The following is a 13,624-nucleotide window of genomic DNA, read 5'->3' on the forward strand; positions in this document are numbered from 1 at the left end:
GGGTTTATAAAAAGAGGACAAAACCGAACAACTTTATTAACTAGCCTGATTACTCTGATGAGATCAATTACTCGAGAAACAGGTGAGGAGAGGGGCCCAAAGGTACGGCAGCAGCGCACTGAAGCCTCAAAAACCGCCCTCAGGCGGCGAGCAGAGGGAAGTGCCGCTGAAGCCGTTACATAAGCATGCAGTTGCAGCAGGCGGTTAAGAAGGCAAATGTTATGTTGGCCTTCATAGCGAGAGGATTCAAATACAGGAGCCAGGATGTCTTGCTGCAGTTGTACAGGGCCTTGGTGAGACCACACCTTGAGTATTGTGTGCAGTTTTGGTCGCCTTATCTGAGGAAGGATGTTCTTGCCATGGAGAGAGTGCAGCGAAGATTCATCAGACTGATACCTGGGATGGCAGGAATGATGTATGAGGAGAGATTGGGTCAATTAGGCTTATATTCATTAATGCTTAGAAGAATGAGAGGGGATCTCATTGAAACTTATAAAATTCTAACAGGATTAGACAGACTAGATGCAGGAAGGATGTTCCCGATGGCGGGGGAGTCCAGAACCAGGGGTCACAGTCTAAGGATAAGGGATAAGCCATTTAGGACAGAGATGAGGAGGAATTTCTTCACCCAGAGAGTGGTGAATCTGTGGAATTCTCTACCACACAAGGCAGGTGAGGCCAATTCATTAAATATATTCAAGAAGGAGTTACATATATTTCTTAAGGCTAAAGGGATCAAGGAATATGGGGAGAAAGCAAGGACAGGTTACTGAATTTGGATGATCAGCCATGATCTCATTAAATAGCGAAACAGGCTCGAGGGGCCGAATGGCCTACTCCTGCTCCTATCTTCTATGCTTCTATGATGTTAGGCTAACTGGTCTGTAGTTCCCTGTTTTCTTTCTCCCTCCTTTTTTAAATAGTGAGGTTATATTTGCCACCCTCCAATCTGCAGGAACTGTTCCATAATCTATAGAATTTTGGAAGATGACAACCAATGCATCCACTATTTCCATGGCTACCTTTTTTTAGTACTCTGGATGCAGATTATCAGGCCCCGGGGATTTATCAGCTTTCAGTCCCATTAATTTCTCCAGCTTTATTTTTTTACTAATACTAATTTCCTTTAATTCCTCCTTCTCACTAGACCCTTGGCTCCCTAGCATTTCTGGGATGTTATTTGTGTCCTTTTCCGTGAAGACAGAACCAAAGTATTTGTTTAATTGCTCCACCATTTCCTTGTTCCCCATTATAAATTCTCCCGTTTCTGACTGTAAGGGACCTACATTTGTCTTCACTAATCTTTTTCTTTTTACATACTTGTAAAAGCTTTTACAATCCACTTTTATGTTCCTTGAAAGTTTACTCTCATACTCTATTTTTCCTCTCTTAATCAATCTCTTGGTTCTTTTTTGCTGAACTCGAAACCAATCCTCAGGCTTGCTACTTTTTCTGGCACCTCTATATGACTCCTCTTCGGATCTAGTACTATTCTTAATTTCTTTTGTTAACCATGGTTGGGCCGCTTTTCCTTTTGTGTTTTTGCACCAGAAAAGAATGTATAACTGTTGCAAATCATGCATTCGTTCCTTAAATGTTAGCCATTGCCTATCCACCGTCATGCCTTTTAATGTAGCTCCCCAATCTATCATAGCCAATTCACTCCTCATACCATCGTAGTTTCCTTTGTTTAGATTTAGGACCCGAGTTTCGGATTGGACCACTTCACTTTCCATCTTAATGAAGAATTCTTTCATGTTATGGTCACTCTTCCCTAAAGGACCCCGCACAACAAGATTATTAATTAACCCCTTCTCATTGCACAATACCCAATCTAGGATAGCCTGTTCCCTAGTTGGCTCCTCAACATACTGCTCTAAAAAAACATCTCGTACACACTCCAGGAACAGTGGGCGGATAAATGGGAAATAAAATTTAATATAGTGAAACGGCAAATGAAATTCAATATAGTGAAGTGTGAGGTGGCTCATTTTGGTAAGTGGAATAAGGAGGCCACTTACTCCTTGGAAGATCAGAAACTAAATGGGGTAGAGAAGCAAAAAGATCTAGGAACACAGGAAAATAAACTGCTAAAAGTGGCAATACACATCGATAAGACCATAAAGAGTACAAAGTACTGGGGTACATTTCAAGAGGGATAGAATACAAAAGCAGGGAGGTAATATATTTATATAGATCTTTGGTTGGACCATACTTGGAGAACTGTGTGCAGATCTGGTCTCCATATTATAAAAAGGATATTGAATCACTGAAGAAAGTGCAGAAAAATTTACAACGATGTTGCCAGAATTGAGCAGATGCAACTATCAGGAAAGATTGAGCAGGCTGGGGCTTTTTTATCTGGAAAAGAGCAAATAACAGCATACCTGAAGGGGTCTGATAGGGTGGACGAGGAGAAACTGTTACTGTTTCCACTTGTAGGTGAGTCTAGAACAAGGGGGCATAAATATAAGATAGCCACAAACAGAATTTAGGAGGAATTTGTTGGCCCAGAGAGTGGCAAGAATGTGGAACTCGCTGCCACATAGCGTGATTGAAGCAGAGAGCAGTGACGCATTTAAGGGGCGGCTTGATGCATACATGAGGGAGAAATGAATAAAGGGATAGGCTTACAGGGAGGTAAGAGGTAATTAGAATGGGAGGATGCTCACTTGGAGTATAAACACTGGCACTGGCCAGTAGGTTTCAATGCTGCGGATTCTATGTAACGCTATTTAAGATTTTTAATATATATAGATTTACAGTAACAAACACAAGTTGAGCAAGCGTAGAATTGAGCTATTGTTTGTCACTAAAGATACAGGAAAATAAAATAAAGCCAACTGAAGGAGATCCTTATTTTTCAGGTATCAGAAGTCAGAGGTGACATCTAAATGTTCAAGAATTTGTGTTCCTGCAAAGTAGCTACAGCAGAACGAAAGTAATTATCTGGTTGGCAATGGGATTGGTGATTACAGACTTAGGTAAGAAGTCTAGTAAGAGTACTTTTGAAGTGTAGTCACTGTTGTAATGTAGGAAACATGGCAGCCAATTTGCGCACAGCAAGCTCCCACAAACAACATTGTGATATCACCAGATAATCTGTTTTAGTGACACAAAAGAAAAATATGGCGGATGCTGGAAATCTGAAATAAAAACAGAAAATGCTGAAAATACTCAGCAGGTCAGGCAGCATCCGTGGAGAGAGAAACAGAGTTAACGTTTCTGGTTGATGACCCTTCGTCAGAACTGGAAAAAGCTGGAGATCAAACAAGTTTTTAAGCAAGTGTAGGCTCTGGGAAAGGGGGAGGGGAGGAAAGAACAAAAGGGAAGGTCTGTGATAGGGTGGAAGGCAGGAGAGATGAAGAGACATTAAGAGAGATTAAGAGATGGTGCAAGGCAAAAGGAGATGGTAATGGGACAAGTTAAGAAACAAAAGATGGCTCTCGATGGAAGGCAGGAGAGATTAATAGACATTAAGAGACCAGAGTAGTTAGCCTACAAAGGTACGGCTTCTATAATGTTAGCAGTTTCAATACTGGTTGGTGATTGTATTATATTATTACTCAACTAGTCTTTCTCCGATTACACTACACATAGTGGGGTAGATTTTTGTGTGATTCCGGGGGGCGCAAATGGCTTAGCGACTGGGAGCAGCGCTGACATTGACTCCCGCCATATTCGCCGGAAGTTTTGCGGCGGCGCTATGGCGTTGCGCCCCAATCTCCTTCACCCGGAGATCGTGACGTCATCGTCCTGGCAGCACCCTGGACCCGAAATTGACTTCTGTCCCCTGCAGCAGCGCTGGTCGAAAACACTGACAGCCGCAGGAGGCGTGTATCGGTCGGCCGGCCACTTCGGGGCAAGGTGGCCGAGGTAAGTAAAAAAAAATTATCTTTCATGTTCTGCTTTTTTTCGAGGGTTCCTGCTCGCGAACAATCAGCCCGGCACTCTGCTTGAGTGCCGGGTTGATTGCGCTGGATCGCGGCTGCCTTGGTGGTATTGCAGAGCCTGCAGCGATGGCCCTTCCCTTTAAGGGAAGGAAGGAGCCTTTGAACACGGCAGCACTGCACAGCCCAGTGTGCAGCAGTGCTGAAGTCTCCATCCCGCCTGCTGCCAATTGCGCTCCAAGAAGGAAGTGGAGCGCTCAATTTAGCAAAACCGAATTTTTTTAAAGTTTAGAAACATTAGCGCCTGGCGCTAACTTTCTCAGCTTTTTAAGTTTTAGTGCCCCAAACGGGGCTATACCGAATTTCTCCCCCATAGGGTATTTGAACTCCTAGGTCTCTCTTTGTTTATCCACGTTCTTCAAAGTATACTCTCATCTCTTGTTTTTCTCCCTAACTGTATTACTTCTCACTTATCCATATTGCATTGCATCTGACCCATCACTGCGCATTACGCTAACCTGTTGACGTCTTTCCGAAGTCTTCACTTTTTGCTAGCCCTTCTACTTTTGTGTCATTGGCACATTTCAAGATTATATTCACAACACCCAAGTCAAATTCATCTATATACCAAGAGCAAAAGTGGACCCAGCACTGACCTCTGAGGTACACTGCACTGAGCCTTCTCCAGTCCAAGCAACACCCATTTACCTTAACTCTTTGTTTCTTGTCTGTCTGCCAACTTTGTATCCATGCTGCTACACTTCCTCTTATACCGTACACCTGGATTTTCCTAACAAGCCTCTTGTGAGACATCTTATCAAACACCTTCTGACAATTCATAGTCACTCCGGTCGGGATTTAGCTTACCTCGGCCGGTCCGGGGCGGGCAACGTCGGTGGCGGGTGCCGACCCTGCTGCTGGCTCCATCCCGCTGTCTAAAATTATTTTCCCTTGATGGGGCTTGTTAAGCCCGCCCAGCGAGTTTCCCAGTCCAATTAGAGGAAGCGGGTCTGGCGACGTCATTTCATGGCGCAATATCAGCCGGTTTCCTTAAAGGGACCATGGCCAACTTTATTTTGACATTTGTGCGGACAGTGTTTTACAACAACAACTTGTATTTATATAGCGCCTTTAACGTAGTAAAACGTCCCAAGGAGCTGCACAGGAGTATTTTAAACAAAAAATTTGACACCGAGCCACATAAGGATAAATTAGGGCAGGTGACCAAAAGCTTGGTCAAAGAGGTAGGTTTTAAGGAGTGTCTTAAAGGAGGAAAGAGAGGTAGCGAGGCAGAAAGGTTTAGGCAGGGAATTCTAGAGCTTAGGGCCTAGGCAACAGAAGGCACGGCCACCAAAGGTTGAGCAATTATAATCAGGGATCCTCAAGAGGGCATAATTAGAGGAGCGCAGATATCTCGGGGGCTCGTGGGGCTGGAGGAGATTATAGAGATAGGAAGGGGCGAGGCCATGGAGGGATTTTAAAACCATGGTGAGAATTTTGAAATCGAGGCGCTGCTTAACCGGGAGTCAGTGTAGGTAAGCGAGCACAGGGGAGATGACCGAACAGGACTTGGTGTGAGTTAGGACACGGGCAGCCGAGTTTTGGATGACCTCAAGTTTACGTAGGGTAGAATGTGGGACGCGAGCCAGGAGTGTGCTGGAATAGTCAAGTCTAGAGGTAACAAAGGCATGGATGAGGGTTTCAGCAGCGGATGAGCTGAGGCAAGGATAGAGACGGGTGATGTTACGGAGGTGGAAGTAGGCGGTCTTTGTTATGCTGCGGATATGTGGTCGGAAGCTCATTTCAGGGTCAGAACAGTGTGGTTCAGCCTCAGACAGATGTTAGGGAGAGGGATGGAGTCAGTGGCTAGGGAACGGAGTTTGTGGAGGGGACTGAAAACAATGGCTTCGGTCTTCCCAATATTTAATTGGAGAACATTTCTGCTCATCCAGAACTGGATGTCGGACAAGCAGTCTGACAATTTAGAGTCCGTGGAGGGGTCGAGAGAAGTGGTAGTGAGGTTGAGCTGGGTGTCATCAGCGTACATGTGGAAATTGACGCTGTGTTTTCGGATGATGTCGCCGAGGGGCAACATGTAGATGATAAATAGGAGGGGGCCAAGGATAGCTCCTTGGGGGACACCAGAGGTAACGATGCGGGAGCGGGAACAGAAGCCATTGCAGGTGATTCTCTGGCTACGATTAGATAGATAAGAATGGAACCAGGCGAGCGTAGTCCCACCCAGCTGGACGACGGTGGAGAGGCGTTGGAGAAGGATGAAGCGGTCAACCGTGTTAAAGGCTGCAGACAAGTCAAGAAGGACAAGGAGGAATAGTTTACCTTTGTCCCAGTCACAAAGGATGTCATTTGTGACTTTGATGAGCATTGAAGTGCTGTAAACACTGACAATCACTGCACAGAGGCAGAGGGCTGCACCCAGGCTCTCCCATGACTCACTCCATATGCTTATGAAGGGAGTCACAGCATGCAGGGAGGTCCTCTTCCCTTCCCATGGGCAGAAGAGACCTTCCTAGGAGAACAAAACAGCATGGTTGCACATTGCAGAGGAGGTCACAAGCAGGAATGTCGTCATGAGGACCTGGATGCAGTGCTGCAAACCTTTCAATGATCTCATTAGATCAGGAAACGTTAGTACAAAGCCACACTCAACCTGCTGTGCCTCTCATCACATCCCCATCACTCTGTCTTCCCTACCCTACTCCTGCACATCCTTACTCACACCAACTTACCTTGCTCCTCCACCCATCCCTCTATTATCACATCCCCATCTCACTAGCCACCCCTCACACTCACCCTCATTCTAGTGCAATCATACCAACTAACAACACACAAGAGTAGGCACTTGAGTGTTTCATCCAATGTTCATGTAAAGTTTCTGTTAATGTGGTGTCAAACATTGAAACCTTTATTTTCAACACTTTCTGTTCTTAGACAGATTTGTGTGCACCTTTGGAAGTGGCTTAGTGAGTTGCAGTGAATGGTGAGACATAACGGTACCCCCTGCAATGGTGATGAGTGTGAAAGGAATAGCTTGGACATTGTAGGGATGCTTTATGGTGTTGGTGTGGGGTGGTGCCAACCTGGCGCATCATGTGGCAGCCAGGGTATACAACATCAAGTTAAGTAAGTCTGGCCATGGTGAGGCCATTCTAGGCCTCCCGGGTAGCAATGCGCTCGGGTGCTGATGCCCTATTTCGTGTGCAGCATCAGTTGATTGCGGAGAAGGTTGGTGTTGTTGTTGGTGCTGCTGGTGTGCCTGGTGCTGCTGGTGTTGAGGCTGATCGTGGTCGGATTCTGAGGACCGAGCTGAGACCGTGTAACGGGCACCCATGTTGATGAAATAGATGACAGATGAAGTAGAGATGACAGAAGCATTTTGTCATTGGTGAGAGAGTTCTTCCAATGAGATGATACTGGGTGGAGAGTGGTAAGTGGAAAACCTGCAGAATCTGTGCTCGAAATGGACTGAGAAACAGCTTGTGGCTGAGGAAAGTGATGATCTTGCAGGTGGGAGCTTTTACTGTATATTTGAAGCTGTCAAATAATCAGCTGGAGCAATGGCCACTGAACTCCTGCCTCAGGTTGACAGCCGTGGTCCCCTAACAGTGTGGTTCCCGTGACCATGAAGTTAAAGTGAAAAGGTAAGTTAACAAAGCCTGTTAATCATCTGTCAACTAGATGTTAATGAGATTAATTGGGTCCCCCACCGCTGCCAATCGGGTCTGTTCAGCGCTGACACACTCGACATTGGGAAAGGCATATGGTGGCGGGGTCCCGACCTGCTGTCAAGAAAACCCACTTTCCCACCTGACCCACCACCGATCTGACCCCCTGGAACATTCTGGCCTCCATCTACTGCATTCCCTTTATCTCTCCAATTGGTCACCTCTTCAAAAACACTCAGTTAAATTTGTAAAACACGATTTGGCTTTAACAAATCCATGCTGGTGTCATTGATTAGCGCATGTTTACTAATTTTATCTTGAATTTTGGATTCTAAGAGCTTTTCCACAGCCTAGGGTTCATGCCATCCAGGCCTGGTGATTTTTCCACCTTGAGTTCTTCTATTTCATAACCAATTCGTTTGCTACAGTTAGCTCCATCAATTGTTCCAAATCTTCCTCTAATACAATGAAGTTCTTAGGGGCTGATTTTTCCCCCCTTCCTAGCCTAGGAATGCTGAGGCCAATTGCAGTATCTGGTCATGATCAGACTGAGATCAGTTAACTCGCTAAGGACTGATGATTAAATCTGGGACATTCCTGATCTGTACAGCTTTGTGCCAGCCTGCCTTATAACCATCAAGGGGTGACCCAAATTACAATTTTTTAAAGTTTGAAAAAAAGTAAAAGAGGATAGTTTGGAAAACACACAGATTATTTTAGAAGTTATTAATGTGATCAATGGCGACTTACTTCAGGAGCACTCTACACATGCTAACGATATGGCAGCTCTTAGGTGGCGAAGAGGCCAGTTGTTAACATTAGTTTTTGTTCTTTGTCCTCAAATCACTTTTTCACAAGTTTGTATCAAGCCCTGTGATCCATTTTTGTGCTTGTGCTCAAGGGAAGGGAAATTGGGCTAATTAGTTCTTTCACATTTTAAGTCCCGTGGACTCCTTTATTTTTAGTGAAGTAGATTTGTTCCTTATTTTTTAAATGTAGGAAACATTAAATGCCTGAAATCTGAACTTTACATGTTAATTTAATGCTACCATGTTCTGATTCCTGTTGTTGTTACTGCTCATATACTGACCTAAATTAAACCTGTTTGCTATTTAAAAGATTTGCATCACTCAATCCATGCTTGAATGATAATTGTGGCAGCTAATTGTTCCCATAAGACGGTGTAACTGCAATTTGGAATAAGGACAAATAAAGAATGTAACTTCTTAAAGATGAGCACTACATTTTTGTTGGTCCACACAGTCTGTTCCCACACTTTTTAAGATTCATTACACACACACATACACCAAACATTTCTAGCACATTACTTTCTCTTTGTAAAATATGTTCTCACACTGACAGTCTTGTAGAGATTTACTTGAATCACCACAGGACACATCTGCCTTTCTTTTTTGTGTATTTTTTTGCGGGGGGGGGGAGGAGGAAGGAGCAATCCCCAATATCATTACAATCTATAAACACAAGTAACTTTGCTGTGAATAGAATCTTTAAGCATAATTTATTGCCCTTTATACTGTAGGCACTGGCTTGCCATTGGGGCTTGCTCTAAAGCAATAGGAGTTGGCTGAACCTAGTTATACTGCTGACTTTGCACTGCTCTCCCATCAAGTCCTGTTCACCCATCACCCCTGTGCTCACTGACCTACATTGGCTCCTGGTCCAGCAACGCCTCAAATTTAAAATTCTCATCCTTGTGTTCAAATCCCTCCGTGACCTCGCCTCTCTGTAACTTCCTGCAGCCTGACAACCCTCTGAGATCTCTGTGTTTCTCCAATTCTGGTCACTTGAGCATCCCCAATTTCCTTCGCCCCCATCACTGTCGGCCGTGCCTTCAGCTGTCTAGAATTCCCTCCTTCAACCTCTCCGCCTCTCTCTCCTCCTTTGAGATGCTCCTTAAAACCTATCTATTTGACCACACTGTTGGTCATCTGTCCTAATATCTCTTTGTGTGGCTCATTGTCAAATTTTGTCTGATAGCGCTTCTGTGAATTTCTACTACATTAAAGGCGCTATATAAATGCAAGTTGTTGTTGCTTCATTTCCAGGGAAAGTCCAGTTCTACGCACGAGTGCTTCCGTGCATGAGCAGTGCTCCACTCACGGGTGTGGGAATACCAATGAAATTGTCGTGTCCCTGCTGTTCCTGCCCTGGGTGAGACTAGTTAACTCAGGGATCAAAGCTTCCTGGTCTCTGGGGCTCAGCTATTCACTGGACATACTTTACTGAGCAACAGGGGAAGCTTGGGGAATTTACACCTTTCGGGACAAAACTGATGCAGCATTTTCTTTTTGCAAAGACTTCCAAGATATCAACAAGATTCAAAATGTAACCTATATATAAATAAATAATAAGTCAGGCGAATGCTTTTTAAAAAGACCTAATTAACGAGCTGATTAGATGCCTGGGAAACACTGCAGTTAAAAGAATTCTCATGGTCCGTGGGATTATTTTTTTGTAAATAAAGAACTTCCCCATCAAAAAAAAGCAAACAATTGCTGCCCCAAAGTCACTTTTAGATTGCACAGCGTAATCTGAGCCAGTGAAGACTTTTCAGCAAGTGACTAGACATTAATGGCAAGCAGCCCAGTCCGGCTCTGAAATCCCTCGCAACACAATCTACACTGGCTTACTTGAACAGCTGGCTGCTAAAATCTATGGATTTGCACTGGATGTCATCCCAGCATTTGCTTTGCACAAACCAGTAATGAGATGATATTGAAATAAGCATCTGGCCTCAGCCTGCAGTATGCAGAAGCAGTTCCAGTAAAAGACACCAGCAGAGTCGCTGTCACATCGACTAACTGCTGCTAATTGCTCTATTTTTGTGCTAAAGTCTCGAGCAGTAATTTGGGGAGCAAAATCGTCAAGTTTGGGAGAGAAAAAACCCACCCCGAACACGCAGAAGCTGTGTTTACACTTCCTCTTTGTAAAAGGCCGAGCATCAAGAGACAGTTGCTGTCTAACATTGCTGCTTAAAGAACAGTACATTGCGAGTATTGATTCACAGCTGGAAGCCAGTTTACCAGGGAACCGCGCCTCAAACAACCTTTCAATACAAATCCAATTCTACCGTTAGGAAAGGGAATGTCAATCAGGACAGCCGGGTCAATATACCAGCAACGCCCACCCCGGATCGGCCAGACATTTACTTTCTATTCCGAGCATCTCACGGTACACATTTGGCAAACTTGTTGCGTAAAAATAATCGATTGCATTCTGGTTTGCAGGAATGTAAGAGCCACGGGAGCTGACGAGCGCTTGGACACTGGATCCTGCAACAACTCATCTTCTCCCGGGTCCGCTCCCATTCAAACTTCCTAAGCTGATCGTTTCAACCTCCAGCAGCGGAACCTGCCTGGAGGATGGAAGAATGCATTTACAGAGCAGGAAGATGCGGCAAGTTATATAAATAATAATTATCCTCTCACCCCCCACCACCACCTCTCTCCTCCAGCTAGATTTTCAAATATAAAGTTTACGGGAGTGTGCAATCCGGGTTTAGGGAACTGACCTGCCAGCCGGCGCTCCCTGACATTTTTCCACAATAAATCCCATGCTTTGGCGGTGGAGTCCTTCAGATGCTCGCTGAAAGACCTCCTCAGTTGGTGCCTCGCAGATTTCCGATGGGCCATCCCTTTATCCCAAGGTTTGCACGCTCTTGATCCCAAAACAGCAGCTACTCCATGGAATTTCCTCCACCCTCCCCACCCCCTCCAAAACTTTCCAATTCCTCAGTCCCTGGATCACTGTCTCCCAATGTGCCGATGGACCCTGAGATCAAGGTTGGCTGCGATCTGCACCGATCGAGAGCTGCCGATGGCTTGGAGCATGGCTAGCTCAATGCTGATCGTGAGATTTTGCTTTGCGGGCTGCCTGTCAGAAAGCAAAGAGGGCTGGCCAGTGTCCCCTTGGCAGGACCCCGAGCTCCCTCCTCCCACTCAGTCCGGTACCAGATGTGCTGTGCTTTGACTTTCCTACTGACGCGCTTATAGTAGCTACTGGGAGGGGGCTGTGCTCCTCCGCAGCACCAGCCCGCCTGTCCCCAGCAACAGAGCCACTCACTGACTCTCTGCATCTGCGTCTCAGAGCTTCCCCATCACTATAACGGTACACACTCTTTCAATGCATTCTTTTGTGCTGGCAAATAAAGCCTACATAATTTCTATTTACAATATAACAGTCTAATGACCTCACATTGATCTAGTAAAATATATTTTCATGATGATGTAGCTAAAGTCAAATCTTTGTGTCCAATTCAGATAAAAACAAAATTAATATTTATTCAAGTTTTGTATAGCACAACATTCTCTTCCTCTAAACAATATTGATTTTACCTTTATCTGATAATATATTTGATTGCAGTTGCACCATAAAATATTTTTCTTAAATGAGTATCATTTCAAAGTGAGTAGAGCTCTCACTAAGGTCATTTCAACATCAAACTTGCCTTTTTCTCTAGTCTGGCAGGCCAACTTGTGAAAGATTTTTTTTAAAATAATGCCATAAATTAAATCATCAATAACACTTGCCACTCCATTTTGCAATTTTTTTAAATTGCTAAACTCTGCTGGTATAAATGAAACGTAACATCACAAGTTTTACAACATGGCAGCGTTACAACTGAGTTTTTGGAGCTGGATGTTCCCAACTTTGCCAAGAATTGAATCAATATTCCCCAACGAGGCATGCATACTGCCCCTTTAATACGAGACTCATTTCCAGATATATATTGAAGTGAAAATAACCTGTAATCAATGGATAAAGTCTACATATACGGAGGTTGCAAGTCAAATAGACTTCAGCTTTAAATGCAAATATAATTGTAAGAAATTCTGGCCTGCCTTTCAATATGCACATGTTTAAATAAAAATGATACAAGAATTATGACTGTTATCAGGCTTCAATAGTTACTCAAACCATACAGTTTGATTTTTGCATTTATAATATTTAAATGAGTGTTGCTATGGTTCTGAAATTTGGGGGAAATGAGTGTCTGGGTGGGGTGCAGCAGCAGTCAAAAAAAATCAAATGGGGTATCTCTAAATTTTGTACAATTAAATCCTGCAACCACATAGGGGTACAGTTGCACAGTGGTTATGTTACTGGACTACTAATCCAGAAGTCTGGGCTAATTATCCAGAGACATGAGTTCAAATCCCATCACAGCAGCTGGGGAATTTAAATTCAGTACTGTAAATGAAATAAATCTGGAATAAAAAGCTAGTATCAGTAATGGTGGCCATGAAACTACCGGATTGTCATAAAAACCCATCTGGTTCACTAATGTCCTTTAGGGAAGGAAATCTGCCGTCCTTACCTGGTCTGGCCTATATGTGATTCCAGACCCACAGCAATGTGGTTGACTCTTAACTGCTCACCACCACCTTCTCAAGGGCAATTAGGGATGGGCAATAAATGCTGGTCTTGCCAGTGACGCCCACATCCCATGAACGAATAATAAAAAAATACTGAAAAAATGAAAAATAAAGCAATTGCAGACTAACGGCAGATTGCAAATTGTTTTCAAAACTTGAAAGGCAAAAAAAAGTTTGGATCTCTAGAAAATTTTGAATTGGAAAACTGGCGTGCAATTTGGAGGATCCCTTTGCAAAAAATTCAGGTGAATTTTCACTGCTGCTCTGTTGGGATTGAATCATTGCCAGTATCATCAGTTACATTGTGGGCTGCTGCTTATCTCCACTTTGTACTTATCATAGCAGCGGAGTGCAGCTGGTGCAAATTCATTCATTCCTGCTCAGGCACGTGTTTACCTTTCTCACCACTACAATGTTTTGTTTGGCACAGCACAGTGTAGGTCTTATGTAAGTTAATCTCAGATGCCCATTTGGATGACTTGGGAGCACTCAAAATAATGCTAGACAAGAGACAAGAAATAACTGGGATTAAGGGGACAGTAGACATGTAGGAAAGGAATGGGGAGGAAAACATATGCTACAGGAACCGAAAGAATCAAAGTATTTATGTATCTATAAAAATCACCTTTAAAATGCAAACAACAATAATGTG

General features: G+C 44.0%; 1 protein-coding gene across 2 annotated transcripts in view; it reads right to left on the reverse strand.

The window, feature by feature from the left end:
* stard13b (StAR related lipid transfer domain containing 13b) overlaps positions 1-13,624 on the reverse strand; it is a 730,982-nt gene that overhangs the window by 248,233 nt on the left and 469,125 nt on the right. Inside the window, exon 1 of one of the 2 annotated variants that reach the window (XM_085999344.1) lies at positions 11,109-11,301. The exons of the other annotated variant lie outside the window; for it this stretch is intronic. Within the exon in view, the coding sequence (XP_085855470.1) occupies positions 11,109-11,229 (121 nt within the window). The 5' untranslated portion in view covers positions 11,230-11,301. Of the gene's footprint in view, positions 1-11,108; positions 11,302-13,624 lie in introns of those variants that run through there. 2 annotated transcript variants of the gene reach the window in all.

Source organism: Somniosus microcephalus, chromosome 10 (assembly GCF_052327205.1).
Source record: "Somniosus microcephalus isolate GS21.2 chromosome 10, FLI_Smic_1.0, whole genome shotgun sequence".
Lineage (NCBI taxonomy): Eukaryota > Metazoa > Chordata > Chondrichthyes > Squaliformes > Somniosidae > Somniosus > Somniosus microcephalus.